Genomic DNA, 20,216 nt, shown 5'->3' on the forward strand with positions numbered 1-20,216 from the left:
ATGCCCAACCATTCCCCACGATAAATAAAAGTTCAGGCTTTTTGATATCATTGACAGCTGCTTTTTCAATAAAAATGGAACTCGTAATTTCACCTACCTAGTCACTGGTCATTTGCAAAATTATTTTATTAAAACACATTCTGATAGCACACACAAGTACTCTGAAGTTGACATAAAAGAGATGCTTGAGTTTCTGATTGACAATATCTATGTGGTTTTTAAAGACCAGGTCTTCCAACAATCTATTGGAATACCCAAGGGTACCAATTGTGCTCCGTTATTAGCAGGCATATTTTTAGCTCACCTGAGCCGATGGCACAAGTGAGCTTTTCTGATCACATTTTGTCCGTCGTCTGTCCGTCTGTCTCTCCGTCCGTCCGTTTGTAAACTTTTCAAATTTTCGACTTTTTCTCAAGAACCAATGGGCCAATTTTAACCAAGCAGGGGTATAATAAGAGGTCATAACAGCATATATGATGTCATTGACAACACTAGAGTGACTGTTATTGCTGTGATTTAAGATATGATGCGGACATTATTCTCCAATAAATCGTAACGTCATCAAAAAATTATCAGATCGTAAGCCCAAATCAGACTTGTACTGTTCAAATAAAATATTCTATTACACTACAATCTAATACTTATATACAGTTAATACCGATATGTCGTCTTTCACAGTCCATAGAGGGTATATTGACTAGAACGACTTTAACATGTCGGTTTTACAGCTAAGTTGGCCTGTTCCACTGACCTCCCGACAACATTTACACTCTTTGTTTTACCAAAATCAACAGCTTAAAAAATACGATTTTTTAACTTTATGCCCAACCATTCCCCACGATAAATAAAAGTTCAGGCTTTTTGATATCATTGACAGCTGCTTTTTCAATAAAAATGGAACTCGTAATTTCACCTACCTAGTCACTGGTCATTTGCAAAATTATTTTATTAAAACACATTCTGATAGCACACACAAGTACTCTGAAGTTGACATAAAAGAGATGCTTGAGTTTCTGATTGACAATATCTATGTGGTTTTTAAAGACCAGGTCTTCCAACAATCTATTGGAATACCCAAGGGTACCAATTGTGCTCCGTTATTAGCAGGCATATTTTTAGCTCACCTGAGCCGATGGCACAAGTGAGCTTTTCTGATCACATTTTGTCCGTCGTCTGTCCGTCTGTCTCTCCGTCCGTCCGTTTGTAAACTTTTCAAATTTTCGACTTTTTCTCAAGAACCAATGGGCCAATTTTAACCAAACTTGGTACAAAGCATCCTTCGGTAAAGGGGAGTTTAAATTGTAAAAATGAAGGGCCAAGTTCCCTTACAAGGGGAGACAATAAAGAAAAGATAAAATTAGGGTGGGGTCAATAAAAAATCTTCTCAAGAACCACTGGGCCAGGAAAGCTGAAACTTATGTGAAAACATTCTTGGGTAGTGTAGATATTAAATTATTAAAATCATGACCCGCGGGGGTAGGGCGGGGCCACAATAGGGAAACCAAATTTTACATAGAAATATATAGAACAAATCTTTAAAAATCCTCTTCTCAAGAACCACTGGGCCAGGAAAGCTGAAACTTATGTGGAAGCATCCTTGGGTAGTGTAGATATTACATTGTTAAAATCATGACCCCCGGGGGTAGGGCGGGGCCACAATAGGGAACCCAAATTTAATAGAAATATATAGAACAAGTCTTTAAAAATCTTCTTTTCAAGAACCACTGGGCCAGGAAAGCTGAAACTTATGTGGAAGCATATTTAGGTAGTGCAGATATTAAATTGTAAAAATAATGACCCCGGGGATAGGGCGGGGCCACAATAGGGAATCCAAGTTTTACAGAGAAAAATAAAGAACAAATCTTTAAAAATCTTCTTCTCAGGAACCACTGGGCCAGGAAAGCTGAAACTTATATGGAAGCATCCTGGGGTAGTGTAGATTCTAAAGTTTTAAAATCATAAAAGGGAAGGGGGTAGTGGGGCATGATAGGTATAGCAAGAGGGGGAATCTGGTAAAGAACTGCATCACCCAAGTTACTCATTTGAGCGATGTGGCCCATATGCCTCTTGTTATATTCATATGAAGCAGAATTTGTGCAAAATCTAATGCGTGAAAGGAGGAAAAACACTTACTGTGGTCTTCAACTCGACACTTAGATATATCGACTACGTATTGTCAATTAACAATGGTAATTTACATTCCTATATCGATACGCTATATCCTGGTGAGCTTGATATAAAAGATACCACAAAGTCTGACACATCTGTTTCATACTTGGATATTTACTTGAAAAAGACGTTAATAGTAATCTAAAAACCAAGCAATATGATAAACATGATAACTTCAAATTTTCTATCTATCGTCAGCTTCCCTAACTTATCCAGGAATATACCTTTATCACCTGCATACGGAGTGTACATGTATATATGTAGGACTCCAAAGTGCGATGGGACTCCGAAGTCCGATGGTCTGCGCCAAACTCTGATGGTTTGACACGCCAAAGTCCGATGGCGCAGAAAACAATTAACGTTTATGACGTCATAGTACTACTGCGCAAAAATGCGATGCCAAATATCATAAGTACAAAGACTAACCCTCGTCTTTTGGATGTAGGTGCGAAACTAAGACTTATCAGTTGAACAATGAGTATCAACTCTAACCTAAATATCATAGGTGGGTGCAGGACTAATCTAAATCAGTCCAATAATGTGCTTGAACTAACCCTAAAATCTTTCGGGTGGGTTCGGAGAAACACATTAGTGTACAAAAGGACTGACCCTTATAACTTATTGAATGGTGTACGAAGACTAACCCTAATACCTCTGGTGGGTAAAAACAAAAAGCATTATCAGTAAAAATGTATTGTGAGACGAATACTGAATCAATGGATTTTGAATGCAGAATAACGTCATGACGCCGGATTATTGTGACGACATAAACGCTAAGTGTTCCTCCGCACCATCAGACTTTGGCGTGTCAGACCATCGCACTTTAGCGTCGAGCGTCTCATAGAAAACAAGCCATCAGACTTTGGCATGACCATCGGACTTTGGCGTCCGTAAAGACAATGAGCCATCGGGGTTTGGCGCAGACCGTCTGGGTTTGCGAGACCATCGGACTTTGGCGTCACCATCGGACTTCAGAGTCTTACATATATCTCAGTTGATTCGATACGCAAGAGCATGCTCTACGTATTGATGAAACAAAAATAACATTCTCGTTTAAAGTCATCATTTCGTAAATTCTATGGTCGATACAATGACCTTGTCAGCAAATACAATTTATCATTGAGACAAATACTGACTGACGTTTTTCATTCTAATTGTTAGTCCGTTATTTATACACTGAATTGTCGACGGATTTTACCGTTATTTCCGGATGACGACAAGGAGCACACGGCAGGTGTGACCGGTCAGCACGGGATGCTCACTCCTCCATGGCACCTGAACGGGCTGACCCCACCTCTGATGTTTCGGAGGTCCGTGTTTGCTCTGCTCCTATTTTGTATTGTTCTATGGACTTTGATATTGAATACTTTTCGTTATCTCCATATCCTTCTTACTGTAATTGACAACTGATTTTCTTCTTTGACGTTCAATAATATCAAACAATATATGTTTCAACTTTCTCTTCAATTCTCAAATCGTTTGCATTACTGCAATCCAGACAAATTCAAATGCCACTCAGTGTAAAATGTAATGGCGTTACTGCGTCATAGTGACTTAATTCTTTTCTCTAGAGAGGAAACGATTAGAAATATTATAGCTGTTAGTAGAATTGAAATGAAATCTTTGTTGGCGATCGTTAATGATGCAGGTTAACCTCCTTTGTCTCAAAAATATGTTTAGAATATAAAAGCATTGGCTAACGCCTCGACTTTTATCTTTCAAACAAAATTTTTTACTTCAAGATTACCCTGCAATATTCATGAAAATGGGGACATTATTTCTGAAATGTAACACAGCAAGCATAGAGTTATTTATGCTTCCTTAAAAAGACAGACAAACCTAATCGAACAAAAAATAGATAGAAGATTTAACAGATTACATAAAATTCATCTATTGACTCTTGTGAAGTGTAAACATCCGTGTCTCACGACAAATATTATATCACTTTATAACTGAAAATATATTTTTTTCATATCTTTACAAAATGTTAACATTTTGCAGCATTAAAGAATCATATGAAATTAATAAAAATAAAAAAATATTATCTTATACTCATCATTTGAAAACAATGGCTGATCAAAAGTACAGTTAGAAGATAGCCTGAAAATACGTGTCAAAGCCTGAAAATACGTGTCAAAACTACAATTACAAAAAGAGCAATGCAATCGATTGGTCAAATATATTGACAGTAATCTTAATTTATTTTTTCCAATGTAAAGTAATTATCATTGTTTTCATCTGCGTTTTCTTCGATTTCTGCTGATTGTTGAACATCTTGGTTTGATTTGACATTTTCCGAGTCGATTTTCGAGGTGCGATGACTGTATTCTCTGTCAGGGCTAAGCTGTTCCTTTAAAGGCTTGGCATTTTCATCTGCGTTTTCCTCTATTTCTGCTGATTGTTGGTTTGATTTGAAATCCTCCGAGTCGATTTTTGAAGTGAGATGGCTGTATTCTCTGTCTGTACTAAGCTGTTCCTTTAAAGGCTTGGCATGGTCGTAGTCGCTGTCTAAGCCAGCTGTATCAGAAGTAACTTGTTCATGAAGATGGTTGTAGATATCACCTGTATTGTCCGAAAGTATTTTTACCTCGGAATAGGCAGTGTTCGTTTCGGCAATAGGCATTGTAGAAACCTGTTAGTTTAAATAATAGAGCTACATCTGTTATAGCTAGAAATAAATATGTCTTTATTCATAAAAGTTTGGAATTTTTTTTTTAATTATGTGTATCGAGCGAAAAAATCATAACATCATGTATCTAACTAAAAACTACCTTATCAGGAACATTTCCTCTTCGACTAGATTCGCTACCTTCAATGTATTTGTTATAGATGGGGTTGTTGACGTTGCTCTTTAAATCACTAAAACAATTATTCGATACAATTTCATTTTCTTGAAAAAAAAAATGCAAAAAATTCCAGAAAATAGAATTTTAATATCAGCAGTTCAAATTGTTTTATACATCCCTTAAGGTTTCATATTTTATACATATAGATTTTAAAAAATGATAACAATGCAAAAGTTCTTGAAGCAGGAAAAAATATTTTACATTGTTTTCTTTATCATGTAATAAGAATATTACTAGCAATAACTTTTAGAAATTTCAGATTACTTAACCAATTCTTGGTTCCTATAAACAAATCTGATTTTTGTAAAAAAAGATATTCGCTTTACTTGTTCTGATTTCCTTGGATTCTACATTTTCTAACGATGAAGACGATACCGAGACTGAGGACAGCACCGAGAATAAAGGATCCAAGACCGACTCCAACCATCAGTATTGTTATATTATGTGTGTCCTCTGATACATGTAGTATTTCTTTTGTAAATACGTCATCTTAAGAATTAATACAGAAGCATGTAAGAACGTCTGTAAATTTTTCGATTTTTAAGGAATGAATTTAATAACTACTCAATAGGCAAGTTATAGAATATAATCTTGGTTTGGGGTTGAAACTGTATACACAGCGAAGTAGTTTATGTATATATAAAAACTTAAACTGGTCTAACCCTTTTATACCTTATAATTTTGGTAGCTATTTAACTCAATCTTTATAACGTTATTCAGAAAAAAAAAACAATTTCGCGTCATAGATGACATTTCATTGCACAATTTTAAATGGAACATCGCACGGATTGATATGTTTTTGACATAAGTCATTGTGACTTAGGCAACCCAGGTTATACAGATTTAACTACATGTTATTGTTTAGCCAATAAAAAAGCGGGCGTTACAATGAGAGTAAAAAAATTGAATACTTCCATGTATTTATCAGTGTTTCAGGTTTCAAGCAACTACTAGCCTAGTACCCGAGGCCTTCCGAGTGCAAGCTTCGTGCTTGCACTCGGAAGGCCTCGGGTACTAGGCTAAAGCAACTACATCTTCATAAAATATACTTATGAAACATAAATAAAGGAAATTTTACTTGATCTTCAACTTAGAAATATTTCAGTTTTTTTTTATTCTGGTCACATGACCATGAAATGAGAATAGACTTAAGTCAAATTTTCAATCAAGATAACTTTTGAAAAAATAAATAATAATGAAAATAAATTTGCATCATTTGTTGGAATTTGAATATTATACATAACTGCAAAATTTAAAGAAAATATATTTTATGAAACTTAAGTTATTCAGATTTAAAATTTTGACTTAAGTATATTCTCGCCTTATGGTCAAGGGGTCTGGACTTATTAGACAAATTATTCGTTGGTAGTTACGATAAAATGATGTTCTGAGTACATACCATATGTTCCAATCTGATGCCCAAGCGTCGTAGATTCTTTTTTGCCTAGAATATTAGTATTATATCATACAATTAATTACCCTATTTGAGGTCAACATGGTGAAATAAGGACCCGAGACTTGGCCCACGAGGTGACCTACCCTGACCGAGGTCAGGGCAGGTCATCGAATGGGCCAGGTCGAGTGTCCTTATTTCACCATGTGGAACTCACAAGGGGTAATTAATTGTTTTATTATACCGATTTATATTGAAAAGTATGAATCTCAGATAACCGTTATCAATTCTTTCTTTGATCGGGATCGGGATTCGCTACACTCCGTATAGCAAGTCCTGTAAGTTTTTGCATCATGATTTACTGATTAAAACAATATTTGGTTTATAGCGACATACAATGTTATAACTAGCGACTACTTTTCCTCTACACAGTCAAAATCTAACAAAGAATTCAACTCTATAAAGAGTCGCTTCTACGTTCCATTGAACTGAATATTGTAACGATATTTTGAAATGAGTAAACCGTTTAAGTTAAGGCCAGAGTTTTTTTATTTTCTGTTTAACGGGAATTTTAAAGAAAAAGTTGGGTCGAGGGGACGAAATAAAAATAAAAATAAAAGGTAAAAATTTGTCGAGTCGGGGACATAATAAAAATAAAACCCAAAAATGGTTTGAATTTTTTTTTTCATAAAAAATGTTGAAAAACGAAAGAAAACAACAATACAATTTTGTTTACCCTGTATTTAGATTTCAAATATGGATAAAAAGATACAACTGCATGAGTTATCCTAATATGAAAGCAAATCAATATATTATAATAATTTAAATTATTTTATAGTTACAATAAAGTTCGATACGCACGGATGACAGAAAAACCACATGTACACTGCTTAAAAGTTTACACAGGTCTTGAAGTGATCATCTATCTATTGTATAAAATTAATAAAAGTCATGATAAGAAATGTTTTAAGCTACATGTATTTTATGAATGAACAACAGTTTAAAAAAGCAATGGGGTTGATAGCTAACTTGACAATGCTATCTTAGTATAAGGGGATAACACATTTTTGAGGTTCTGAATGGAAATTTGTCAGCTGAACTTTTTGATGAACAACAGCAAAGTCATCTTGGAAGTCTTCTGAGCTCTTCAGAAATGGTTGGGTCTCTGCCAAGAAATCAAACTGCAAAATAAATTCCTTATTATACTTAAGTTTATTAATTAGATAATCAAATACATGTAGCAAGTGGTAGAAAGTAGAAGATAAAAAAAAACATATTTACATGAGATTATTTTCTTTTCTAAATAAAGACACAGAATATTTTAAGAGTTTTTCCTTAGATAAATAAAAAAAACAATATCATTCTTTGTCCATTTTGCACTAAAATATATATGATTGTCCACTTCTTTCTACATGTATCCCTACCTTTCCACATGATATGTGCAACTCCAATTTAGCTGTCAGTACCAGTGTCACTTCACTTGTCAGTATTCTATACCAACTCAGAGGCAACTCTTGTAGTTCTGTAGGAATCCTAGTCTCATTTTATTCAATCAATTACATATGGACTCGTATCTAAAATGTATTAATCACAATTTTATGTCCTGATATAGTTAGACAAGATTCATTGTAAAGTAAAATTTTACCGCGAATTTTACCTAAACTTGTTATGCACAATATGTGATTAAATAAAATCTAGAATGAAAACATCTTTTTAAAAAAATATTGAAATGCCAAACACTGAATAATTGAACAGAAACACTGAGAAAGCTTATTTCAACATTTACCCCAACTAATTGGACACATGCTCCACAGTTCAATGTGCATCTGGTATATTTAGGTTGTCAATGCTTTAACTCTCATTTCAAGAACGTTTTGTTTTCATCATCAATGGATTTAAAATTACCACATAACGGTCTATAAATGTCTTGAGTTGACATTCTTGCTTGTTGACAGAACCCGCGAAGTGTGATAAACTAGTTCCTTAAACTGGTTACGTCATCGTAATCAACAAGACGCTCGTAAAAGACTTTGATTATCACAAGCTTTGTCAAACGCTTACATGATTCATTAGAAATAAAGTGTACATCAAACCCGATTTTATTTCAAACCAGCAATGAATGACACAGTCGGCGCGAATTTTAAAAATAAAAGTGAAATTGACCTCTTTTATTTTTATTCGGTATTTTGAAAAAAATTGGGTCGGCGCTTCCCGTTAAACAGAAAATAAAAAAACTATGGCCTAACGATAAAATTTTACCGTATTCTGTATGGTAATGCAAAACAGACCATGCACAATTTTAAAAACATGTTGATTTTCTCGAATAATAATTATTTTTTGCATTAACTTTCACTCAAAAAGGAATTTTTGATTAAGAGGTCATTATTTAGCGGTCATTGATAATAATGACGGGGTCATTATATCCCACGTGCAATGATTCCTACATGTAAGTCATTATTGCTGTAAACAGTACCATTTGGAGTCATTGTTGTGTTTTAAAGTTTTCTTACCATCCAATCAAATTCGAGTATTATCAATAGAGGTATAATAAATTACATGTATATATATATAAATATATATATTCCATTTACACATGTTGATTTTTATAAAGGTGGTCATCACTTACGGTTGTTGTTGGTTGAGTATACATCATTGTTGATTGTGGAAGTCTCTGAACATTTACAAATATTTTCTATCAAGAGAGAAATTTTAAAATAATATCGAGCAGTAGAGGAAAAATATTAGTAAATTCAAGCTTAATTACTGCTGTCAAATGCACACACATATGGGATTTTAAACAACTTAAAAAACATACAAAATATTTTATTATTGAATACATTTAAGTAACAGATGTGTCAAAACCTGTGGCACCTTTATTTCAAGCTCATCGACATATATGGGTCATTTTCAAAAAAAGTTCACCTTTTTGTCTTTCGATCAGAATAATAGGAAAAATATTCTTTAGAGTGAATTTTTTCCCCGTTGGTTAATATACATGGTCATACACCTTATAAGTTATTTTATGATCACCTCCCAGGTGTTTTATAAAAAATATTCTATGCATTCCATGTAAAATTTGACAGTAAACCATGTCACATTAACAGAAATTTTATAACGCGCTTTGTTAAATGATAGGGAAAATATTACCCTGTGTAGATATGTACAAATTTTGCACCTCGTATTAATTGAATTCATTCACAGATTAATTTAATACGATTGTTTTACTTATGCCACCCACTAAATACTAGTATGCATTTAACATTCAGGAAGTGACATGTCCCTCCAGTTTATGTCATTCCTGTTACCAACAAGAAAATTTTAGATAAAAGTTATCTCACTTTCCTATGAACTGTTTTCATGATCCACAATATATCATCATTTTCTGTTGTCTTAAGTTTATGAGCGCCATGATTTGAAAAGAAAGGGTTCAAAGGTCGATAGGTTTGTCTTATTGGTAGTGTATAAAGAAAATATGTCCTATTTGTTACCTTCATAATATGCAAGTACTCTTTAAATTGTTTATTCTGCTAGAACAATTAGATTAACTAAGTTACAAAGAAATGGTAATTTATATGAGAAACGCCCATCCTGTTACTGTCATTCCTGTTACCATTAACATGGTAACAGTAAGGAAAACTGGACTTCATATCTTGAGTTTTAACAATAAAAACAATTACTTTTATTATTCCAAGTAATATAAGTTTAATAACACATGTTAAAAAACTTGGTAAATCATATTGAAATATGTTAGTGCTTCAAATAGTGCCATTATAACTTAAACATACACTCGTGTAACAGAATAGACAGAAACTGTAACAGGAGGGGCAAATTATCCTGGTATTTATATACCTATTTAAGTTTTATCATTTGTTTCTCTTAAAATTATGAAAAATTCTTAGTTTTGCAAATGCATAGAGTACCTTTAACAAACAAAAATGAAGTGATGAATATTTTAATATCACTTTACAATTAAATTTCGTAATAGGATGGACATAAATGTCTTTTATTGTCTTGCATTTGCCGGATTTGACAAAATCATGTTTTTATTCTACATTTCTCTCTTTTTTCTTAACCAATAAAGTTAGAAAAAGTGAATTTTTATTTAAAATGTAGATTTCATTGTCCACCCTGTTACACTGTTTTGTCCATCCTGTTACTGTTTTGTCCTTCCTGTTACCTGAGTCCTTACTGTTACCAGTATATTTTCCTAGTTTAAATTGCTTTGGCAGAGCACCTGTTTAAATAACTTTCTGTAATTGTTTATTCTAATCACAAAAATAATGTACAAGAATGTTTTTTTCAACTGCATGTATAGTATATAAACATTCCGCAATAAGGTTTTTCATGAAGTTTTGTTTGGTATATGGTAATTTGACATGCTTTTAAACGCTCATATATTAGATGAATGTCAAACATCTCGGCATTCAATGATAATTTTTTTCATTTTTTAACGATATACAAAAGATTATTTGATGAAAATTTTGAAATAGAGTTTTACAGCTCTTTTTATGAAAGTAACAGGAAGGACATTAAAGTTTAAATGACTAATATAAAATATCAATATCCTTTAAAAAGAAATATTTTCTTTTCTGCAATGCAGTGGTTTTTAGTAGTTTATTACTGTATTATTCACATAGAGTTGAAAAAATCATAGTAAAACCACTTTCATTTTTCAAAAATATGTCATTCAAAAATTGAACTTTCTTTGAAAATGACCCATATCGTGTCAACATAAGAATGGATATTACCATAATATCTAATGAAAGATATGGAGATAACGAACAAATCAATATCAAATTTCCATAAAACAATACAAAATAGGAGCAGAGCAAACTCGAACATCTAAAACATCAGAGGTGGGATCAGGTGCCATGGAGGAGTGAGCATTTCCTGCTGACCGATCACGCCCGCCGTGTGCTCCTTGTCATAATCGGGAAATAACGGAAAATTCTTCGTCAATCCAGTGTACAGATATAATGGACTAACAATTAGTATGAAAAATGTCAGTCAGCATTTTACTTGATGATAAATTGTGTTTGCTGATAAGGTCATTGTATCGACCAAGAACTTACCAAATGATTACTTTAAACGAGACTGTTGATATTCTTGTTTCATCAACTTGTTTGTCAATAATTTACCTCGTTTTAGAAATTGCTCATACGTCGAGCATGCTCTTGCATATCGAATAATGTCGAGTTGAAGGGCACATAAAGTGTTTTCTTCTTTTCACGGATACGAAATTGAACACTTTATGCTTCTTATGAATGCAAAAACAGGTCTGTTTATAACGGGGGATCGATTGATACACATGCTAAATCCAATAGATTGTTGGTCTTAAAAACCCACTCTGATATTATCAATCAGACACTCAAAGATCTTTGAAATAGCAGCTTCAAATACTCTTTAAATTGTTTAATCGTGTATACAATCAGAGTGTTCAAACAAGACAATTATGCAATTAACAAGTGACAAGGTTAGTAAATTTAAGAGTTCCATTTCATTGTAAAATCATTTGCAAGTAGTCTAGACCTTGATTTATATCGGTGAATGGTTGTATATAAAGTTAAAAGTCATTATATTTATGATGTCGGTTTTGGTAAAATTTTGTGATTTCAGTTTCCAAAAGTTCCTCGAAATTCTTAAGTACTAGTATCCACATCTAATTTACACCACTTCTCAAATATATTGTTGCACAGTATTTCTGATGTTTTCCCTCACTACTGTTAGATCCCCCGCGTGGCGCAATGGTTAGAGCGTCTGCGCAAGAGTTGCAAAGTACGAAGTTAATTCTTACGTCGCGAGTTCGAACTCCACTGTTGGACGTTGAGACCGATTCCTCTGGTGAGACCGTATAAACCGAGGTCCCGTGTCACAGTAGATGCTGGCACGAAAAAGATCCCCTTTCTGCTTAAAGGCCTTAAGTGCCAAGTATAGGGCAAAAGTTGCAGCTCTCCATCGGCATGTGGTGACGTCTCCATATGAGTGAAAAATTCTCGAGAGGGACTTAAACAACATACAATAAATTCGCTACTATTAGTTTTTTAGTGAAACGTAAAGAAAGGGGATATGGATTTTACGTCTCTCAGTTAATTTAATGTTCTGCATGCCAGGAATTTATAAAACGACGCAAGTTGTTGACAAAAAGTCAATGGTACGTAAAAGGATATCACGACTTCCGTTTAACGTCTTCATGTCGCAGATTCTCTCGTGGATTCAATGTTTTTGTTAGGAAATTCAATCAAATTGAATATAAAATTTATAATACCTTTTTTGCAACTACCATTTACTCGGATGAAACCGTCCATACATACACATGTTCCTATCTCTCCTGATTTAGAGCAAATGATGTTTGGCTTCTTGCACTCAGAATCGGTTGAGCAGATATATCCAAAATAATCTGAAAGGTTATTATTTTTTTTCATTTAGTTGCATACAGTAGAAATAAATAGTAATAAATTGATATTTCTTGATATGTTTTTTAATGATGATAGCTATATTACTGGTATGTGAAAAGATGCCAAATACAATATTTAATACATGTTTTTATTACACACTTAGTAATGAATACAGGATTTTTGCATATGCGATGGCTAACGTCACAATAGCCGTATAAGCCCTCAGCCCTGCAGGGCTAATATGGATTTGCGGGGCTGATACGCATTTGCAGGGCTGATACGGATCAATATCACGCCCTAAGTAAATTTAACCTAAAAAATAGTACCTGTGATCAAACACATGTTTTAGGGATTACATAATTCTCTTAAGGATATCCGATCATTAGCTAGGAAGGATAACTCCAAAACTATAATATTCAATTTAAAAAGCGTCAATAAGAGGCTTGAAAATGATATCTTTTCATGTAACAATTTCTATTTTATTCATCTTTATATGATCCAGGGTCTATGGAAGTCTTAGAAAATGTCTTATAAAAAGTTGATATTTGTACCCCATACAAGGAAAAATAATTAATACCTGTCAGTTTTAGAGAAGTAAGATTTTCTTGAATTGAACCTTAGATATCAATACTTATTATATACCATTATATGAAATTAGAAGTGATTTGCGATGTCTTGCAATGGTATCAAAAACCTACATGTAGAATACAAAATAAGTATAAAAAGCAAGACAGTTTCTCTTAATGCCTGGATACATGTACCTATTGTTTTTTAGCCTAAAATATTTTTGTTGATCAATTTGCAATTAGAAAATGCATAGTTGATATTCCTATTCGCTTTTCGCTTTTTCTGAATGTATACTGGAGATCTGACAATGTTCCCTATATAATATGATTAACCTTGATGTTTAAATTAAAAGAAATACTGTGGGCAAATTTACCTTACTTTGTGGATTCAGAGATATTTTAATGAGTATATTTGATTACTTAACTGCTAATTTTATGAACCTGAGGATCGGACTACATTAATTTTAACTTTTTAAGGATACTTTTATCGACAAATTGTACATTGTAAGAAGTGTCCGTGCATGATTATTTACTTATTATTGTTATTATAAACATAATGAAACATACCCTTTTCCTCATCACAACTTGTATCAGCCCTCGACCAATATCAGCGATCGGGCCTTCGGCCCTCTGGCTGATATTGGTGTCTCGGGCTGATACAGGATGTGATATGGAAAAGGATATGAGTGTATTATTCTCTATATACAGCATCGATCTTATGATACATCGATCTCACGATATTATAGTTACCCCCTAGGTCATACGGAGAAATGAAGTGTAGTTTTCATGAAATTGCCTCTACGTGATTTATTTTTCATTAGTATTCATAAGATCGTGCAAATATATTGGAAATCCCATTTATCTCAATTTTTCTATATGAAAACTTGCAAGAATGATTCCTTTGCCGTTTTCTTGAAACCTCCTTTCAGATCTTTAACAGCCGTACATTATAGATTTCACAATGCATATCAAATAAAAATACTTATAATGTTTTCCAGTGAGATTCTGAGACTTATATCCAACATGAGCAGAAAATTTATAATAAATTTATCAAATTACCATTTAGATTTTTTGAGCCACATTTCACTTCAATAAACGCATCTTCGTCAACTGGACCCTGATTAAAACACATCTTCCAAATCTTCCTATTGTCACGGGTCATTGCCATTCCTTTATGTCCATTGTTACCTTGATCTTTACATTTATCCAAGTCCACTTCCAAAGTACATTGATCTTTGCAGGGGAACTCCATAGGTTCTACCATAATAAAAAGATATTAAATATTCATTATTGTATTTTTTTTTCATTTTATTTTATTTATTTATGTCGCCCGTGTGGCGCAGTGTTTAGAGCATCTGCCCTAGAGTCGCAAACTAAGGAGTTGATTCTTATGTCGCGGTTTCGAATCCTACTGTGAGCCGTGGAGACCGGTCATTCGCATGAGACCGTTTAAACTGAGGTTCCGTGTCGCAGTATGTGCTGGCACGAAAAAGATCTCTTACTGCTCAATGGCTCTGAGTGTTGAGCTTAATTTGCAGCTCTCCACCGGCAAGAGGTGGCGTCTTCATATGAATGAAAATATTTCAAGAGGGGCGTTAAACAACAATCAATCAATCGATATAACCTAAGAAAGTTTATTTAATTTTATTTGTTAAATAATATGCATTACATCTTGCAATGCATAGTTTTATAGAATGTTCTTGTACGTCTTTCTTTCAAAGGACATGCAGTGATATGCATATTAAAAAAATATCTATAACAGTACCCATAAACCAATTCTTAAATTCTTTTTCCGTGATATCACAGGCGTCGTATTTGAATCCAAATTTCAATATTGTTTCTAAACAACCAGTACTGCAAAGAAATCCATCCATAATGTTAGTTAATTATCAGGGTTCATTCTCTTTCACACTGTTTTGAGGCAAGCTGCAGAACTATTTTGTGACCTACAATAGCTTTAAAAATTTCAAGTTATATTTTTTTTTCTCGTAAGAACAGCACAAATGATCAGAGTGACAAATGTTGTTTGGTTAATTATTCAATGGTATTTAAATTGTAGTATTACAGAGTGACATATAATTGGTCTGTATTATCATTTATTTAGTGCAATAAGCAATCTAGACAGGATGAGTGAAAACATTACCATCTTCAATAATCAACAATTAAGTTTCTGAGCAATTTTTTAATATACACACAAAAAGGCAATACCAGTAAACAAGATGTATTTGTGAAACACTATGCTCTTGGCATAGTTAAAAAAAACTGTTTTAGAATATAGTTCACAGTCAAGGTCACAAGGTCATTGACCTTAGTGTCATTTGAAAGAACTTAATCAGTGGAGTATGCATACCAAATACATGTATGAAGTCTCCATCACCTATGGTTCATCAGTAGTTATGGCGAAGGTTAAAGTTGACAACAGACAGACAAACAGGCAGGACAAAAACATAATCCTCGGATCTATCGATCCCGGCTCATATCCAAATCAAAAAATTAAGAATTATAAAAACATCTACAGAGAAAGCTACGAATAATGAATGTTACCGTTTGTTTAGATTATCCCTTTTGTAAAATTTCAGTTAAAATATATCTTTCAGTAGCTGCAGATCTGAAGCTCTCCGAAAAAAAATCTGGTCTGTCAATATATTTTTGCGGAGAGCTACAAATCTGCAGTTAATCATTCATTTGATATGAGAGAATTAGTATACACCGTGCGATTCTAATTCGCAAAATGATCATTTTTTTTTACTAAATCTAAAGAATCAAAGGATAGAAAAGATTGGAAGTCATGAAAATTCTATTCTGAATATCTTTTTATATAAATTTCAGTACAATTCTTACTGACCCATCTGTGCATTTGCTGCTACAGAAAATAGAACTTTCCAAACAGGACAAAATATTCCCGCTGGGTTTTTCAGAAGTGCTGAATCATGAATATTTTATGGATCTAAGAGAAGAGAGAAATGCTAAAACATTTCTTGTGCAAATGTAATTGCTCATTATATTTTTTATAAATGAAACGAAGGCGCAGCCTAATATAAAAAAAGAAGACTAATTATACGGACCAGACACAAATTATGAACCTTTTCTGTCAGTGACCTTGAACTTGCATAAATGACCTTGGTTCAAAGTCATGACACGACCTCAGGTCATAAACAATGTTTGTGTGAAGTAGTAGATTCAAGTTTTTTCATAATAAAGAAAGATATGGACCGGACACAAATTATAAAAAAAATTCTTCCAGTGACCTTGAACTTCCCCAAATGACCTTGACCCAAGGTCATGACACATCCTTAGGTCTTGAGCAATCTTTGTGTGAAATGAGAACTTACCAAGTTTATCCATAAGAAAGATATGGACCAGATAAGAATTATGAAATTTTTCTACCAGTGACCTTGAACTTCCCCAAATGACCTTGAGTCAGGTCATGACACACCCTTTGGTTATGAGCAATCTTTGTGTGAAATTAGAACTTACTAAGTTTATCCATAAGAAAGATATGGACCGGACACGAATTATGAAATTTTTCTTCCAGTGACCTTGAACTTCCCCAAATAACTTTGACCCAAGGTCATGTCACATCCTTAGGTCAGGAGGAATCTTTGTGTGAAATTAAAACCTACCAAGTTTATCCATAAGAAAGATATGGACCAGACACGAATTATGAATTTGTGTGGAGTAGTAGAATCTAATGTTCCTCTGTAAGAAAGATATGGACCGGACACGTTTGCACAGACAGACGGACAGACGGACAAGGTGATTCCTATATACCCCCCCCCCCCAACTTCGTTTGCAGGGGGTATAATAATTGCATTCTGAAATCCTCTTTTTAGTATTCTAATGAAGTATTTATTTACTTGTCGACGAGGAGGAGATCAGTAGTTTAATCAAATTAATTGATATTTTACATTCATGAATATCAAAAAAAAACGAAACTTGAATGAAATTTTCTTTCATTACACATGTACTAGATATCTCAATTATTAAAAGTAAAAATATTCTTATTTTTTCTCTACATATAGCCACAATTTTTTTTTCTTAATATCACTTGACTAATGCGATCAATGTTTAAACATTTTGTCCAAATGAAGCTTAACAGTAATTAGGTTTATCCAGAATCCAACACCTGGCTCATCAGTTGATTATCTACATAATTTCTGTTAAATTCAATTTAATATTACTTTAACCCCTTCCATGGCAAAGATTTTAAGCATTTCTAGTCAAATTGATATTAAGATTTCATAACACTTTTTTCAAATATGAAAATAAAGATATTTAAGATTATCTTACCCTTTCAAACTCTTCTTTTCGGTTGAAGTTGTGAGTACTGGCACAAAGAACAGCAGAATCCCTTGAAAAAGAAATGTTAAAGAGAATATCATGAAAAAAATAACAATGAACTCCTCTGTATGGGCGATATGAAAATTAGTATTTGTTTGTTTGTCTGTCTGTCTGTTGTTTGAGATCCCTCTCGAGAATTTCTGCTCTCATATGGTGACGCCATCACTTGCCGATGATGAGCTGCATTTGTCCAGACCTTTTATTTGGCACTGAGAGATTGAGCAGGGAGGGATCTTTTACGTGCCAGCACCTACTGCTACACGGGACCTCGGTTTATATGGTCTCATCCGAAGGACCGGTCTCCAAGTCCCACAGTGGGATTCGAACCATGGAAATTTGTGTATTCTCATAAAAAAAACCTTCCTCGGGAACTTTAAACACCATGACTATGAGCTCGAGTTATGAGGTATTGGTCTTTTAATCACTAATTTTCAAAAGGGTATATTTCATGGCACACGCTAGTACATATACTATAGACATGTATAATAAACATAATTACATATATACTTCAAGTCTTAGTATATGTCAAATAATATTCAAGAGCATCTACTTTTATATTTGCAGATATATGAAATCACCGATTTATTTCCAATATGTTAATTTTGGAAAAGTTGTATGCTAAAAAATGCAAAAAAGGAGGTTTTAAATATCCAAATATTGTTTGCTTACCAAAAACTCTTCTCAGGTCCATGATAATGTTCAGTGCACGTCTCGATTTTTTATGTTCTGCTAAAAAAATTGTACATTTTCAAAACACAAATAAGAAAAGTATTTACATGAAAATACCGATCGATATTTGTACAATAAAAATCAACCTTATCCTGATACTTATCACATTCTTATCCTTAATATCTTCTCTCAACTCCTTGGATATAATGTTTTTGAATATTTGCTGTATGCTAGCTTTTCTAAAGTGTTCTTTGGACATTTGAATATGTGCTGGTATGATAAATTTATTTTACTTCCTTTTCTTATTACACACAGAAGGAAGGAAATATATACTCAGTTCTGAAATCATAAAAATAAAACCACTTACACAAAAAGCGAGGTCACTAATAAATCTTTGCATGTACGTTTTGGTTATGGCTTAAGCTCAATGAAAATTGGAAAAACTTAATTGCAGTTTTAACAAGTTTATCATTTTTTTTATTTTTTTTTTCAATACAAAATAATCATTTTCATTTTTAGCCGGGTTTTGTTGAAGCAAAGTCATGGCTCTAGGCATCATGATAGACTGTCTTACTATAAATAGCACAGTAAACAAAAAATCAAAACAGCGTCAAATCAGTTGCTTCGGATAAAGAAAATAGTCCATTGGGAGACAATATTCAAACAAACATTTGTAACATCCTAATCGTCGGAAAAGTAAATGATCCATACTTTTGTTTGAGAATTAAACTGAAATAGAAATTAGATATTTGCTTTATTGGGATAATCGTGAAATAACAATTTGTACACATACGCTGCTGAGTGTATATTGTAAGCGAACTATTATCAGTAGCGCGGGCTTTTTAAAATGTTGGAATTGTTGATGAGTTTCGTGATTCATATCGTTTTCGTCGATGTTATGATAGTGGTTATTATATTCTGTTTTGATTTTTAGCAAATTACTAGTATAGTGAATTGGAATATTTAGAATTAGCATGCGTGAAGTCCCTTGACAATGTACATGTATCTGTGTTTCTATATGTAGTTGACGATAAAAGTATAGTTTGTCTGAAACTGAAAGAATGCCTATAAAATAAACATGTGCAATATTTTAACTATTCCAAGACTGTATTTTTAAATCATGAGAAAAAAATGCTTATTGAATGGAAAATATGCGATAATTTCCTGGAAATATTATTGATTTCATTAAACTTTAAAATCATAACATATCCACCCCTACTAATGTTATTGTGATTTAAATTCAAGACACGTGGTTTAGGTTGACCCATTCAAAGGTTATAGGGTAGAACCAGCTTTATAAATAAAATTGGCAGTAAACAGGAAATTGCTATAGTCTGTTTCTTCTGAAAACATGTCCTGTGAAAATTTTGTTTCCAGACCTTTCTGAAAGACTTTCATGATTTTCAACAGAAATGGCTGGCTAAAAGGGGGTGGGGTGGGGTTAAATAACAGTTTATACATCTTATCATAGTTCCCTGCAAAAATAACAGCTCACTAGCGAACGATACGCTGGTAAAAAATGTGTAATATCATTTACACTGACAAACCTTTGTTTGCCTTATATGGCTATTGCTATTAATGCGCACAGAGGATCTTACCACATGTAACCAACCAATTGTTGATTGAATACGTTTACGCCAAATACATGTTTACATGTTACTTCGAACACGTGGTTCAGGTCAATCTATGATTATGTCAATGGAGTGCAAAATTAAAAAAAATGTTCTTATGAACAAAATGCAAACATTAGAAACTATGAAAGATATCACGGGTGTTTTTTTGTTGTTAACTAGAAAACATATGTTAAATAAAATGTATATACGTAGTTAGTGTCAAG

The 20,216-nt window shown here is 33.2% G+C and overlaps 1 protein-coding gene across 4 annotated transcripts; it reads right to left on the bottom strand.

The window, feature by feature from the left end:
- Window positions 1–3,355: 3,355 nt before the first annotated feature.
- LOC134237142 (uncharacterized) lies at window positions 3,356–18,669 on the bottom strand. Of its 4 annotated transcripts, none has more exons than XM_062719235.1 (11): window positions 18,526–18,669; window positions 18,380–18,439; window positions 17,660–17,720; window positions 15,135–15,223; window positions 14,429–14,626; window positions 12,674–12,805; window positions 9,035–9,100; window positions 6,415–6,459; window positions 5,342–5,504; window positions 4,941–5,028; window positions 3,356–4,801 (listed from the first exon to the last, which is right to left on the bottom strand). In XM_062719235.1, the coding sequence occupies exons 2-11, from the start codon at window positions 18,399–18,401 to the stop codon at window positions 4,364–4,366; spliced, it is 1,302 nt and encodes a 433-aa protein (XP_062575219.1). In that variant the 5' UTR covers window positions 18,402–18,439; window positions 18,526–18,669; the 3' UTR covers window positions 3,356–4,363. The 4 variants fall into 4 exon arrangements, with proteins under 4 accessions (XP_062575219.1, XP_062575220.1, XP_062575218.1 ...); XM_062719236.1 differs by having other exon boundaries at window positions 18,546–18,656; XM_062719234.1 differs by having other exon boundaries at window positions 18,380–18,669.
- Between the last annotated feature and the right edge of the window lie 1,547 nt (window positions 18,670–20,216).

Source organism: Saccostrea cucullata, unplaced genomic scaffold (genome assembly GCF_032062105.1).
Source record: "Saccostrea cucullata isolate Sc308-1 unplaced genomic scaffold, CSIRO_AGI_Scuc_v1 ctg3423, whole genome shotgun sequence".
NCBI classification, from domain to species: Eukaryota; Metazoa; Mollusca; class Bivalvia; order Ostreida; family Ostreidae; genus Saccostrea; species Saccostrea cuccullata.

Excerpts from the sequence above, each read along its gene's own strand:
- LOC134237142 (XM_062719235.1), bottom strand. The coding sequence starts at position 18,401 with ATGGACCTGAGAAGAGTTTTTG. Across the intron at positions 6,460-9,034 it reads ATACTCAACCAACAACAACC|GCAAAAAAGAATCTACGACG; the intron begins GTAAGTGATGAC and ends CTAATATTCTAG. Across the intron at positions 4,802-4,940 it reads GAGGAAATGTTCCTGATAAG|GTTTCTACAATGCCTATTGC; the intron begins GTAGTTTTTAGT and ends TTAAACTAACAG.